This window comes from Salminus brasiliensis, chromosome 23, assembly GCF_030463535.1.
Source record: "Salminus brasiliensis chromosome 23, fSalBra1.hap2, whole genome shotgun sequence".
NCBI classification, from domain to species: Eukaryota; Metazoa; Chordata; class Actinopteri; order Characiformes; family Bryconidae; genus Salminus; species Salminus brasiliensis.
In genome coordinates, this window is record NC_132900.1 from 5,476,581 (window position 1) to 5,492,194 (window position 15,614).

General features: G+C 41.3%; 2 protein-coding genes across 7 annotated transcripts in view; one reads left to right on the forward strand and one right to left on the reverse strand.

Annotated features, from left to right (window-relative positions):
• The window catches only part of adcyap1r1a (adenylate cyclase activating polypeptide 1a (pituitary) receptor type I), a 49,684-nt gene extending 41,230 nt beyond the window's left edge, over nt 1-8,454 (forward strand). For 3 of the 6 annotated variants that reach the window (XM_072669336.1, XM_072669337.1, XM_072669340.1), the window contains 3 exons: nt 1,057-1,186; nt 1,865-1,906; nt 3,812-8,454. In XM_072669336.1, coding sequence (XP_072525437.1) covers nt 1,057-1,186; nt 1,865-1,906; nt 3,812-4,036 — 397 coding nt within the window. In that variant the 3' untranslated portion in view covers nt 4,037-8,454. The remainder of the gene's footprint in view (nt 1-1,056; nt 1,187-1,864; nt 1,907-3,811) is intronic. The other 3 variants (XM_072669338.1, XM_072669339.1, XM_072669341.1) reach the window with 1 other exon arrangement.
• Nucleotides 8,455-8,532: 78 nt separating this feature from the next.
• Nucleotides 8,533-15,614, reverse strand: part of ghrhra (growth hormone releasing hormone receptor a) — a 38,582-nt gene continuing 31,500 nt past the window's right edge. Inside the window, exons 11-13 of the mRNA XM_072668763.1 lie at nt 13,396-13,525; nt 12,058-12,099; nt 8,533-11,956 (exon numbers count right to left, since the gene is read on the reverse strand). Coding sequence (XP_072524864.1) covers nt 11,801-11,956; nt 12,058-12,099; nt 13,396-13,525 — 328 coding nt within the window. The 3' untranslated portion in view covers nt 8,533-11,800. The remainder of the gene's footprint in view (nt 11,957-12,057; nt 12,100-13,395; nt 13,526-15,614) is intronic.

The window sequence follows — 15,614 nt, forward strand, 5'->3', positions numbered from 1 at the left end:
ATTACTACTGCTACTACTACTGATACTACTACTACTACTTCTACTGATACTACTACTACTACTACTACTTCTACTGATACTACTATTGCTACTGATACTACTACTACTGTTATTACTACTGCTACTACAGATATTACTACTGCTACTACTACTGCTACTACTACTACTGTTATTACTACTGCTACTACTGTTATTACTACTGCTACTACTACTGATACTACTACTACTACTACTACTGTTATTACTACTGCTACTACTGTTATTACTTCTGCTATTACTACTACTGATACTACTACTACTGTTATTACTGCTGCTACTACTACTACTGCTACTACTACTATTACTACTACTACTACTACTACTGCTACTACTACTGCTACTACTACTATTACTACTACTGCTACTACTACTATTACTACTACTGCTAATACTACTACTGATACTACTACTGATAATAATAATACTACTACTGATACTACTACTGATAATAATAATTTTACTACTGATACTACTACTGATAATAATAATATTACTACTAATAATACTACTACTACTGATAAAATGTATTATTTATTATTGATTTCAGAGCCCTTTCCATGTTGTAGATGTAGTTATTGAGATATAGAAGGGTTGCCTGGGTTGACTTAATAAAAAAAATTAAACAGAGTAGCCAGCTTATTCATGCCAGTAGAGGGCCACCTAGTAGCCAGGACCCCTGAGCAATGTGTCCAGTCGACCTGTCTGTAGGTCGCCCCTCTTCTGGTTTGCGGCCTACACACAGGCTGGGTAACTACCATGGTGGCTTCTATGAAGGATCTGCTCCTGAGCTGGAATCCCGCGCTGTGTTGTCGTGCCTTTGGTGTTCAGTGAGTGCAGTGTTATATTGCAGTGCATTTAAGGACATCACTCCAGTGTCCTGGAGAAGTCTGAGCTCGTCATGTTCTGTAGCACCCTCATTACAGCAGCATTGTCTTGTCGTGCAGACTGAATGGTTTGAGCCTGGCAGTGGACCGATGTGCTGGACGTTGTTGTGTGTGTGTGTGTGTGTGTTTACAGGAGGCTCGCCCGCTCCACCCTGCTGCTCATCCCTCTTTTCGGCATCCATTACACTGTGTTCGCCTTTTCTCCTGAGGACGTCAGCAAGCGGGAGAGACTGGTGTTCGAACTGGGCCTCGGCTCCTTCCAGGTAGACCAAATTCCACACTCCAGATTTTCCTTATTTGTGTCGATGTCTGTGTTTTGCGTATATTCATTCAGTGCTTGTGTCCTGTGCAGAGGTTTTAGCCCCCTGATCACATTCTATATAAGCATGTCTCTCAGCAGTCAGAGAGATTTTACTGTAGAAGCTCCAGATCCCAAAAGAACAGATGCTGGTGAACATAAATCCAGTAAAAAGGAGCAAGAGCTTCTCGTTCTGAAGAAAGTAGTGAGATCTTGTCAGTGAGCTAGTCTGAAGAACAGAGCTCGGGTTCTCCAGGGTTCTCCTGGACGCCCCCCAGTCCAGCCAGCACAGCGTGGAGGATGTGTTCAACTTCATCAGCAGCAGCAGCTGATTTACCATCATTAAGCCCTGATTGTTGGAGGAGAACTCTATATAATACTAGACTCCATGAGGAGAACTTTGGAGATGTTCTAATGAACACAGTGATGGAGAACCACACCTTTTTGTATCAATGTTGGTTGTATAGGTCATAATGTTTTGGCTCATCTGTGTATCTGTTTGGATGTTATGGGACACTTCTTTGTGACTTCTTTGGTCTATTTAAATTATCTCAGCAATAGCATTTCATTAAATGCTCTGAGACCAGCAGACCTACCAACGCTGGCCGTCAGTTAACTGCATTCTCACTCTGCTTGTCTCCAGGGCTTTGTGGTGGCTGTGCTCTACTGTTTCCTGAATGGAGAGGTAAGCCTCTTTAATGTCCTTGATGTGCATCTGTCATCGTCAGCCTGTTTAGACTGCATGCCGAGTGTTTTCTTGTGCATGCAGCTTTGCTCTGTTTAGACTTGAGTCTGGTACAGTGTCACTTATTAATGCTTTAATATACTAAGACCTGAAAGGTCTTGAGCAAACACTTAAGGTCTTGGTAGACGATAGATCCGAATTCATCACGTGGAGAGTTAGACTGAACTCTATTAAAGGAATACTCCAGTGTTCTTCAACTTAACGTTTTCTGGTCCCGCTGTAGCAGACGCTGCATTACTATGGGCGATAATATTGACTCAGGTTACATACTTAGGCTGTACTCACACTGATCTGTACCGCGCCCGAACATGTTTCCCCTCGTCAAAGCCCGGAAAACCTTTAATATGACAAAGTATTAACAACTGGATAGAGACAGTGTTGTCCTTGCCGTAGGCCCAACTACTACTAATACTACCGCTACTATTACTACTGCTATTCTTACTGCTCCTACTACTACTAGTACTACTATTACTACTACTACTGCTAAAAATACTGCTACTACTACTACTGTTACTACTACTGATAAAATACTACTACTACTACTACTACAACTCATACTACTATTACTACTACTACTACTACTACTGTTACTACTACTGATAAAATACTACTACTACTACTACTACTACAACTTATACTACTATTACTACTACTACTACTGCTACTACTACTGATAAAATACTACTACTACTACTACAACTTATACTACTATTACTACTACTACTACTACTGCTACTACTACTGATAAAAATACTGCTACTACTACTACTGTTATTATTATTACTATTACTACTGCTACTACTACTACTACTGATAAAAATACTGCTACTACTACTACTTCTGTTATTATTATTATTACTACTACTACTGCTACTACTACTGATAAAAATACTGCTACTACTTCTACTACTGTTACTATTACTACTACTACTACTACTACACCTGATACTACTAATACTGCTGCTACTACTACTACTACTACTGTTACTACTGCTACTACTACTGATAAAATACTGCTGCTACTACTACTGATAAAATACTGCTACTACTACTACTGTTATTATTATTACTACTACTACAACTGATACTACTAATACTGCTGCTACTACTACTATTACTACTCCTGCTACTACTACTACTGCTACTACTACTACTGCTGCTACTACTACTGCCAGTACTACTACTACTAATAATAAATATTACTACTACTACTAATACTACTACTTCTACTACTACTGCTACTAATACTACTCTACTACTGTTACTACTACTGATACTACTACTACTGTACTATTGCTACTACTAATACTACTACTACTACTGATAATAATACTACTACTGCTGCTACATCATAAAACAACTGAAATACCTGAAACAGTAATGATTTTACTACCTGGCGTGACATAACAGCCCAATATCAGTGTTTATTATAACTTAAACATAATATTTAATAGGTTATTATGAGTCAATAATTACAATCAAATCATTTTAAATATTTAAATACATTGTGTCTGCTCACCTCATAATTAAACAGAACCTTGACTGGATTGGAGAGATTGGACTCTCTTGAGGTGACAGACTTTAAAATGTCAGAACTTTTTTTTTCTAGCTGGGATCTCACAAGTTCATATTTAACCAGACTGTAAAAATGTCAGAAAGCCAAAAGTTCCCCACGGTTTGGCCGCCGCACGGATGCTGGAGTGTTTCTTTAAGCCCCCTGTTTCCCGTGTGATGTATTAGCGAGCACGTCTGTGATTAGTGTTGAGAAATGGGAGTGGAATCAGGGCAGGTGGGAGAGCGCGTGTACCCTTACAGCTGAGTCCATTAAAAAATGACCTTTTCAAGTTTCTGCCTGAAGGTGCAGTCGGAGATCAAGAGGAAATGGCGCAGTTGGACGGTGAACAGGTACTTTGCTGTGGACCTGAAGCAGCAGCGTCACCCTTCGCTAGCGAGCAGTGGGGTGAACGGGGGCACGCAGCTGTCCATCCTGAGCAAGAGCAGCTCGCAGATCCGTATGTCCAGCCCGCAGGCCGAGAGTGCCAACCTCAACCTGCCCACCTGAGCGCCTGATTGGCTCTGCTCGACGTGACTCCTCCCCCCTTGAGCCCACCCCTCCGATCGAAAAACCAACTCCAGCCAGGACAGAGTAGGAGCTTAAAGTGCTACTTACTGATCTCTATCAAGGAAAGAAACCAATCATTTATCGAGATTCCGTTCCTACCGTTTTAAAAATGCGTGTTTTACGGAAAAATAACGGAGGCATCCAACTGAATTCACTCGGGGTGCAATTTTGGAGCCAAAAGCGTTCGTGTTATTGAGATCAAGCTTTAAGAAAACAATGCTTTCTATCAGTAATTCGAGTGTTTTTTCATTTTTTCAGCTAATTTCCAATATTTCCTTCAATCTTATTGGCAGCCAGTCAGAAAGCACATTAGTATAATACTGTACAGTACAAAGTAACTGTAAACTGAGGCATTTCATGAGTAAGTACCGCTGAAAATGCCCCCGTTATATAGAACAGGGGGCCTAGAAGAGACTTCTACTGCTCAGAAAATAGTGTTCTGATTTGCGGAGCACAAAAAGTTACATTAGGTGCAGGAAAATTCAATCTTTAATCCATTTTCAACCCTGAAAACAATATTATTTCTTGCTAGAAACATCAACTTTGACATGTTTTGCATTCAGAAACGAAGTGCGTAAAGAATAGCAAGATTTACAAAGGGACGGTATGTGTGTTAATATCAGTATTCAGTGTTTCTACCATTCCTCATTAAGAAACAGTTGTAAGAAGTGCCAAAATACAGTACAATTATTTTGATATGGTCTTCATTATATCTGCCAGCTACAGTATTTAGCTTTAAAGTGACTGTGTCAAAATAAAGTCGTATATATTTACGTCGCATCGCTTGTATAAACGCCCGGCGCCTAAACAGATCACCGTTGGAATCTCTAAAGAGGTTGTAAAATGTATTTTTTTACAATCAGCCGCAAGTACAGAGTATGTCAACAACACGAGGACTTAGCGATTAGCAATTAGCAATCCATGCCAATGTAATTATACATAAATTCTATATATAATTATAGAATTCCCTAATTTGTCATTTCTTCTGTTGACAGATTTTTTTGTAGGACTATTCTGCAAAAAGAATGAAATGCCATAAAAAAAAACAATAATATAAAAGTCTTTAAAATTGCAACAGAAAATAAAAGCTTATTTTTATCGGGAGCAAAAATTCTCAAATGACGTGCATCGTGTGTCGCGTTGCTTTTTTTGTGGTACTTGTATATTCTTTTTAACCATGTATGAATATGAAAATTACTTTGCTGACATCAATAACACAAATCATGTCAGTTTAAATTATGCTTCATTTTTTTATTAAAAAAAGTTAAATAGGTCCAACTCTTCGAAGTGCCTGTTGGTCGGAAGATAGAACTAGTCATGCTAGTATTAGACTATAAATTGAATATTAAATATGAAACTATTATAATGCTCATTTTTGACTTTTTGACAGTGACTTGCATCTCACAGGTGTACTATTGATGTCTTACAGTATAAATTCAACTAATTATGAGATATTAGATGGCAGAGGTCCTGGTGTAGAATGGTGTAGTGCACAACAGACTGTGACAACGTTCAACTGCAAATAAATCTTAGGGCTAAAATGTGAATGAATGATTTAAAAAAAAAAAAAAAGGGAAAATTAATTCTCAGACCCTTTACAAAATACAGTTTGATGTCAACACATTCACTCAACCAAAACTCTACTGACAATCATACTGGTGTTTATTTTTATTATTGTTTTATTTTTTTCCTTTATTTTATTATATTTTATGGGGCATCAATATCAGGTTTATGGAGTGATAGAAGTGCGCCTTGATGTATTATATTACTGTATTTTATTGTATTTAATGTATTTTAATTCTTTTTTTTCTCTTGTTTTCCTTCTTCAGTCAGTATGATGTCATGACCTCTGAGGTCAGAAAAAAAATGTATGTACAGAACATTAGCACACCTGTACCGGTCATTATTCTGTGAATTGGAATGGATAAAATGTCATGTGCAATATAGTATGTGCTTTTACTGCAGACCACTAGTGGATTGTGGGTGTTGGCTGAGGAGGCTGCTCTTTCGTGGCTTGATATGTTTTAGTGGTTGTCTCGTAGCTGCTTTGTATACTTTCTCCGGTCTCGGGTCGAGGGGTGGGTTTTGTTTTCAGTTCACTCACGTGTGGTGTTAAGGTGGTAAGTGTCCACACGAGGCGTTGAGGTGCACACAGTGGCAAACTTGTAAAATATTCAACGTTAAAGCTTTCTTTGGTCTCAAAACGTCATGAAAATGTCTTAATAACGTCTGAACTAATCAGTTAATGCAACTGTTGTACATTAGTCATAAAATCCAGCAAACATCGCCAAACAATAAGGGGTGTAAATTTCAGGAAATTGTGTTCTCCTTTAAAATCAGTGCTATTTCTGTTCACAGACAACCTTAAAGGGATACTACAGCTTATGTTGGACGTAGTCTCTATCCACTCTGTCTGTGGCATACACTTGATCAGCACAGGCCGTAGTTTCAACGGGACGCTCTGTTCTTAGATAAGAGCAGAAAACTCATTGGCTCGTAATATACGCGTAATAGAAGTCAATGGGCAGTTGCTGCGTCCCGCGAAGAATCATCTGAAATTTGACTGTACATTGCAAATCTGATTATGCCACCATTACGTGTCGGACAATACAGGCCTAAACCAAAGCTGCCCTCCAGTTTTTGAAGCAAACAGGAAGTTCTGGTTACTATTCGTGCTCTCTTAGCATCTGCCCATTGAAATCTATAATAAGAATGATTTGAGTCAGTTGCGTTTCTGTTCTCTAAACATTACAGGAGAATTGACAGGAAACATATTATTTGAGGCAATCTGTTGAGATGGGAGGTCCGAGGGAAGTCGGACAACATGGATACTTAACTGAGAATTTCTTTAGGTGCTCGGGATGTTACTGAGAACATACCAAGAGTGTACAGAGAGGGGGTAAAAATGGTCATGTGCCACTTCCTGAACTAGATTCAGATGTATACAGTAGAATGTACAGTGGGAAAGTTTGTACAGTACAGTATGTTACTGGACGGGTGGCTATAGACGTTGTGTGCCTGCATGACAAAAAAAAAAAAAAAAAAAAAAAAAGATACAGAAAAAAAGTGAAAAAATGAACAAAACTGCTGCTTTCTATGTTCTTGACACCAGCTGTCATTCTGAGCGGGACGAGCTCAGAAGGTAACGACCATGTCTCAAAGCTGTTATAAACCAGTGTCAGCTGTTTTGAACTTGTGTGTGTACGTGTGTAATACATATGCCTGCCACTAGGTAGAGTCGTTTCCTCTCTTTCATTACTGTGCCAGCCGTGTAGAGACTGGAGGATTACGGGAGCTTTAGGGGGGGGTGGGAAATAACGGAATCTTGGATTGGGTCTCTACCGTTGGATCTCTGCACGGGTTTAAACTGAGTCATTGTTGAACAGACTAGTGGACTAGTTGTACTGTGGACTCTTCTGAACCCTGAATGTATTACATGGACTGAATTGTATTGTACTTTCCAGCTAAGCTGTCTAGTGTATCATTGGCCTGCCTTCTTTTCTTCTGCTGTCATGTATAGCAAAAGGTCCTTGTCGAACATCTGAACTTCTTTTTCTACATGTTGGATTCCACTGTTGACAAAAAAACAAAACAACAAAAAAAAACTCTGGTATTTCTGGTGTTTGTGGCAACTTTTTGTATCTCGTGAATTTTTATTGTCTCCTGTGGAGTGTTAGCGTGTTTGCCTTTTTCAAAATCCTAAGAGAGAGAAAGAGGAAGAGCGAGGGGGATGCAATCTAAAATGATGGAGACGGGTTCAATGGAAATCGCTGTTCAGAACATTGGGCAAAGCAATGCTTTAAAGGGGACTTCTGCCATATTATGAAAATTGTATAATTCAATCGTTAAGATGTAAGCAAACACACTCAGAACATATCATGCAAATATGGCCTCTCTATCTCCTTTCTGAAATGATCAAAATCCTTTTCTGGGTATTATTTTGCCTTACAACACCCGGCATGTTCCTCTCCGCCATTAACGTAATTGATAAAATATGCTTCAAGCCAAAACAGTATCTCAAAATTATGATAAATCAATTCCTCAGACACCAGGCAGTGACTTCATAACCATTTTATAAGTAATCATTTTCTGTGATGTAGCTTTTAGAGGTATTAAACTCTTCAGACGTCTGGTTACCATCACCAACACTGTGAATGACTCTGATTCCAATTCTAATCTGACTTTTTTACAACTTTGAGTTTCTAATTGTGCTGAGATTTTGAAACAGTTGGTGGAATTCCCCTTTAAATGCTTAATTAACTTAGACATTCAGAACAGAGACACTGATGGTCGAACATTCTTTGAGAATATATATTTATTTCTTTGTAAAAGTGCCAAAATATTCAATAAATAGGTGAATCAGTGATGGATGTTATGTCAAACATTTACTTTTACATTAAAACTCCTACAACCACCCACCCACACACACCCCTACACACACCCCTACACACACAAATGCATACATATTGCAGCTCTATGTCAGTGGATTCAAATGAATGACAATTATTATTGTAAACTTTTAAGATTCAGTTTCTGGATTTACTGGAAAATTCAGGATATGAAGCAATAATTTTGTTTAAGTCTCTTAAATAGGAAAAATACCACATTCTATTCCAGTATATTGCTAGACACACCTGGTTGAATGTACGCTGATCGTCATCTTAAAAAAGAGGACACTGGGGACACACAGGTATCCACCAGAGTTAGGATGTAGTGGCTGGGAGGAGGGTTTTGAGTAAGCCTAAGTTGTAGGATTGTGGCAGTGTGTGTGTGTGTGTGTGTGTGTGTGTGTGTGTGTGTGTGTGTGTGTGTGAGGGTGGAAATACATTAATTGTGTGTGTTTACTTACTTAGCAAAAGACCAGTGAATAGCCTAGATGGCCTATAATATCGCATATGACCAAATCTCCTCCTCCTCTCAGTTCAACTTACAACTCAGGCCTACTTGAAACCCCCCCAGCCCCCAGCCATGACATCCTAAAAAGAAATATGGCCACCTTAGCACCTTTCGACTGGTACCGTAGCTCCAACATTACAGATTCCTTCACTTGGCAAGACATCTGTTTATTTCTGCAGTGTGACATTTATGAAGACACTCCAGGTGTGTCCTTAGGCAGTGATGAAAAATGTAGAGGGGGAAAATGGAGAAAGGGGGGGTATCCCAAAACACGTCATGTAAACTGAAGGCTATTTTACAGTCATGTATATTTTACAGTCAGAGTGCTCCAGTTGTTGAGGTTTCTGCAGTTTCCCGCAGTACACACAGCTCGCGACGTACACAACATCAAAACACGACTGCAGAATTCAGAGCCGATTGATCTACGCTACAGTCCTAGTAGTTCTATTTAGCTGTTACTGTACAGTAAAACACACACACACACGTATATTAATATTCCAACATTTATGCCTAAGTTATGCTGGACACTTCTGAACACACTCGGCCTACAAGCTCTCTTCACTGGTACCATTTACACACTGTACAGAGGTCTGTTTGAACCTTCCTGTCCATTCCCCAAACCTGCAAGGCTCCCAGAAGCAGCCGGCTACAATTACAGCAGGAAAGTAGGGTTTCAATCCCGACCAGATGCAATTAGTAGGAAACTTTGGGGGTTTTTCCTCAGAAATGAGGCGCCTCAGAACTTTCTGAATATTAACTACCGCCACCGACTTCAAAAGAGCATTTGCAACATTAATCATTGTGTGACGTTAAACCAAACGCTGCATCTGGAGCTCTCGCTAGCTAGCCTCCAGTGGTGTCGTGTGGGACATGGAAAGGAGCTTACAGGCTCAAGCTGCATGCTCTCATCTCCAGGGCCAGACTGAAGCCCAGACTGAAGCTACATGCCCTTACCAGGGTCAGATTACCCTCTGAATTACCCTTTATTTCAGCAGTTGGTTGCGGCACGTAGACGATTTGAGTACTTGGAGAGAATAGTGATTAGCATTTAGCTTTAAGTGCACAAGTTTGATGTCTAGAAGAGTGTTCGAATTTGGGTTTGCTTCGTTTGAACTCTGCGCAGAACATTTGAAGTTTGCAAGCTTTTTTAGTCTTGAACTGAAGCTATGAGGCTAATGTTGCTAACAAACACCAGACATCAATAGTGACGCAGATCGATTGAGATAAAAGGCTTCAGAAAGATGCTCTTAAACCCTCAGACCAAAACCCAGTCTATGTTAAGGTCATGCAGCTATGAAAAGCTTGTAGACATTCTGGTGTAGATTTAAGCTACATTTTAGCTTGTTTGGTCACACTTCACCATGAACCACATCAACAGGTCTGTGCAAACCCAATAAACACCTGGATGTGGTTTAGGCAGATTAGCGGCATGTATCTATGAACCAGGGACCAGTGCTTGCCAGCTACATTAGCGCTAAACTAGAATGGCAAGATTTGGACACAAAACATGGCTTGGTTGATTGACTACATCTGAAGTAAGTGGGATATTGTGTCAACTGGATTACTCACTGAACTTCTCCTTTAGGCCATGTTCCTTTGGTTTGAGAGGACTGCCTGCAAAATACTCAATGAATACATTTGTCGGGCTCCTGTGAGCCCCTGTCGGGCCCTTAGCAGGATAATCTCTTTGATTTCGGACAAAGCAGTCAATGAGCAGGTGTCCTAATACTTTTGTCAGTCTAGTTATTAAGCGACATACACACCTATGTCCATACACCATGGTCAGAAAACAATTAATTCGTTGTAGGACAAGAGTGGACAGATGAAAAGCATCGTAGGCAAAGTCAACAAGACTAACAAGAGTTACAGTATTAGATTAGCAGCAAACTGTTACTTAGCTTAGCTTATTTCCCCAAGCTAAACTCTGGTGTTTGAGATCCAGAACTAATGGTCCAATGTCAGTACCTGACCTCACCATGTGCTCTTGTGGCTGAATGCAATCAAATCCTCAAAACATCTCTTGTAAAGCCTTCCCAGAAGAGTAGAGGCTGTTTCGGGTACGACGGAGGACAAGCTCCCTATTAATACCCTTGATCTCCAGAGGGGAGCCCTGAGGCCTTCTAAGCCTTCAGAGAAGGCCTAAGGATTTCTTGGAACTAAATTATTGGTTGAATTTTTTTAGCTTCACAGGATCAGTAGTTCCTATAATTACTTCATTTGAAGAGGAGGTCACGAGTTGACGGAGTAGATGGGAGTTACTGATGCAGCAGATAAAGATTAGGTTGAAAAATGCTGGGGGTCAAGCGATAATTTACAATATAGCCTAAAAGCACAAGGCTACTCATAGCAGTGCCCCAAGTGGTCTGGCAGTGCCCCCAGGTGACTGTCTGTTCTGCCAGTCCACACGCCAGCCCTGATGGCATATATCGGAGGTTTCTTTGAAGCTTTGGAGTTCTGCCTATCTTCTGAATCCAGAGAACTTCCCACACACTTTAAAAACGGCTTCTATATATATAAGATTCGAGTCTTTGGAAGTTCGGAGAGACGTCTTTTATCCTCAGAGGATGCTGCATTAAACACGGCTAGACATCTAGCCAGACACCTTCTGCAGCACGAGGCTGAGTGTTGATACTCACTCCTAAAACTGAGAATCTCCTCCTCCTGAGATCCTCTCAGGGTTTCGCACTCTTGCTTAATGCCACTTGATCCGAGCTCCAGCCCTTCGCTTCCAGGCGGACAAATCCAGCTGTGCTGAAGCTCCTCAGTTTCCTGCTCGCTGACTTCCCACGCATAACGCTGGGGTCAGACCTGCTCGTTCACACTGATGAGACGTTACCGGAGCACACAGCTGCCTGCGGGTCGCCTCTCTCCAGCACGGTAATCTGGGTGACAGTGATCCGGCGCTTTTTGCCAGGACTCAGATGACTCTGGGTCTGCCACTTGCGCAGTCTCCTCTTTAGCTCTGCCTGCACCTGAGGGGACAGTGAAAGTGCAAAACAATAACAGTAGCACATGCATGTCTGAGATGGACAGTGTGCTAACAGGAGGGTGTAATGAGGGAGCCAGTGCTTACCTCTCCATTGAGGAAACAGTAAAGGAGAGCCACCACAAAGCCCTGGAAATAAGAGCATACGTTTTAGGAAACATCTACAGTTTTCATCATCGTTTTTTAAGGGTTTTGGTATTAAACTATTTGTAACTGATGGTATAAACAACCAGGCTTATGGTAAGTGATAAAATTAATAATACATAGTAAAGACCTGTGTGAGCTCACTTCCCTCTACCAGCTGTTGCCCACTTTGGTGACATCATTAAAACATGATCAAGTAAAGGTAAAAGCGGCCTATGCGAAATCTCTGGGATCCCATGGACTTAAGGTCTATTTAACCCACCCTTTCGTAGCTCCCCCTGGCACTAGCCATGCTCCCGACACTAGGAGGATTAGAACTTAACACACGTCTCCTCCGATACACCCGAAGCCAGCCACCACCTCTTTTCGAGGTCGTCAGGCGGCCGACACACTCAGAGGAAAGCCCTGGGTGCCCAGATCCACCACACCAGCTAACAGACGCCAGTGTCGACCAACATCGCTTGGTAGAGTGACGAAAAAGAGAGCGCCATCTACACACCCGGAGAGAGCATGGAGATCGTGCTCTCTCAGTCTCTGGCTGCTGGTGGCAAAGCAGCCTGGCTCGGAAGCTGAGGTCGCGACCCCTGGGTCATAGTGGTAGCTCATTAGGCCGCTGAGCCACTCTGAGCCCACCAAGGTGGGAATACCTTCTGGACAGGGAGGCAGTCCATAACAGGGTACCACACACCTATTGACTTACCCATGGGGGCAATTTGGCACAGCCAGTTCACCTAGCATGTCATTTTGGGAGGAAACTGGGAGAAAACACCCAGGGGAAAGGTCAAGCCGGATGTAGTGTAGGTGGGAAGCAAATTACTTGACGGGATAATGGATCAAGCATCAACAGGAGCTATCCAGTAGCTATCAACGACTATGGGCAGTGAGCACACACAACCAGAGCAGCGGGCAGCCAATTGAGGGTTAGATGCTTTGCTCAAGGGCACCCCCCTCCAGTGTGTTAGCAGTACGCTGGTTGCTGTTGTTTACTCTCTCAGTAGCTCTCAGTATCGACACACCATTTTTTATGGTACATGCAGTCAATGACACAGTCAGTGACACTAGCCACAATAATCCACCACCACCTCTAGTTTCTCTCTAATTTCCTCTGAATTACAGTAATATTTTTTTATTAAGCATGGGGGTATCTTCTCCAAAAGGAGGCTAATAAATCTTAATATTCTATTGAGATTTACCCCCAAAAAACTATGGACAAATATTTTTTTTTTTACAAATGCTGCAACCCATAGACACCTAAAATGAATGCAAGACATACACACACACCTGAAATGAGCCGAGGCCCAGCTCGATGTAGAGCCGTGCTGTCTCTCCTGTGTTCTCTGGCAGGAAAGCGAAGACAGTGTAATGCATCCCAAACAGAGGGATCAAAAACAGGGTGGACTTGGCCAGCCTCCTGCAAAAAGCATGTGGACAAGGTTCAGAATAAAAGAGGCACAAAAGACCTACAATGGTATACCCTGTACCTAAACTCTTTGGACAGTTTATTGGAAACACTTCTCCAACACTCACCATATTGGTGCATTTTGTATTTAGCCCATATATTGCCCCTGCTACCCCATCTGTCAATGTAAAGGGACCACCGCAGGACGTGACGGTGTTGGCGGACAGTGTAGAGGCGTCCAATTACAGTCAGTAATGGGAATTTCTCCCACATGATTCTGCTAAAATGGCCATGGGTGTAGGTACGGAGAGTTATGATGACATTTATTTACTTGCTAATGGAATCTGTATTGTCTATGGAGACACATCTACAAAGACAAAGCCTACATCACTTGGCTAACAAGAACTCTTTGCAGAACATGACTTGGCACAATCTCCACTCCGAGCGCCAGCCCAGGGAACCGGGACGCTAAAGTCAGTACTGCATAACCCCAGTCGCTAATAATCCATTCTAAATGCAAATGTGTAACTGCATAAACACTGTGTGGAATAGCTTTATATAATGAGTTTTGGCTTCATGTTTGAATATCTCTAAGTATGGCTAACCCCCTGGCCAAAAAGGGTTGGATCTAGGCTACACTGCTTCTGTGTTAGCATAAGCATTCAACGTAATGTGACATGGAAACCTGCTGGGCTGAATTAGTTTTGACAATCTGCATGGTGATATTAAAGCGAGATACGGATGGGGGGAATAAAGACACTTTCTCAGCATCTAAACCAAGCTGTGGCTATTTAGCTCAAGCGGTGGCCATCTAAACGAGTTTGATTTTATCTAAAAATAAAGTTCCCTCAACTATAATTACATCAGGGGCCTAAACCCAGCTGCCTTGGGCTAATTGTCATTTCCATGCTAATTGCCGTTAGCGGACTTCACATCACGCTTCCCAGTCCGCCTTGATTACACCAGAGGCAGGCGGACAGTATTACTTTCTGATTGTGTAACGCACTATTTCTGGGATCAGAGGTCAGCCCTGAGAATTAGCCGGGTCACCACTCACATTACGCTTAGCCTAAACGCTAACAATGTGCATGTAAGTTGCAACGACTTAATTGAGGCTGGGGTGTTCAGACACTTCATTGCCTTCCACTGGCTCGTTCTCAGTGCCTTGCTCTGCAGACGTCTGGGTTATCTTCATCAGTGTGAAAACAAGTATGCTAATCAACTTGCTATGTCTTGCTAGCTATTTACTACCACTGTGAGAAACGTTAGCGTGAACATACATTGTTTTTTATTTTTAAAGAGGACACTGGGGACACACAGGCGTTCACTGTGGTTTGGATGACGTGGCTGGGGGGCTTAAAGTAGGCCTAGATTGTAGGACCAGGACTGTAGCTATGTGTATGTGTGAGGGTGGGAGGGGCTTTAGAAAAATATCTTTAGAAAAAGGCAACTACATAATTAATATACACTCATTTAGAATGATCAAGAAATAACCTTAATAGCATTCTATCAGATAAAAAATACATCTATAAAATAAAATCAGCGACGTTAAAAACCCACCATTTCACTGTGGTTCGGATGACGTGGCTGGGGGGCTTAAAGTAGACCTAAGTTGTAGGACTAGGATCATAGCTATGTGTATGTGTGAGGGGCTTAAATACCATAGAAATATGGTAGAAACAGGAAACTACATAATTAACATATACTCATTTAGCAAGAACAAGAATACCCTAGAATAACCTCATTACCTTTCTGTTTTTATTTGCATGACATTAAAAAAATATCAAAAACACATCTATAAAATAAAAAAAGTCAGCAACCTCAAAAACCCATCATTTCACTGGGCACCTTTCAGTCCTCCTGGTTTGAGCTGCTGTAACTGTGTGTAACTTTGATTTGATTATTGACTGATATTGATCAATTGATCATATTGATTTTTACTTGTTAACATCATTTAAATCTGAAAGAGGAACGAGGGGACCATTTCTCATGCTTATTTGTCCCGGGAAGAGTGAATCACTCAAGAAAATTGTATTACATAATGCACTGAAATGCTGCACTGAGGAAATCTACAGTGTAGGATAATTGTATGAATTTCAAG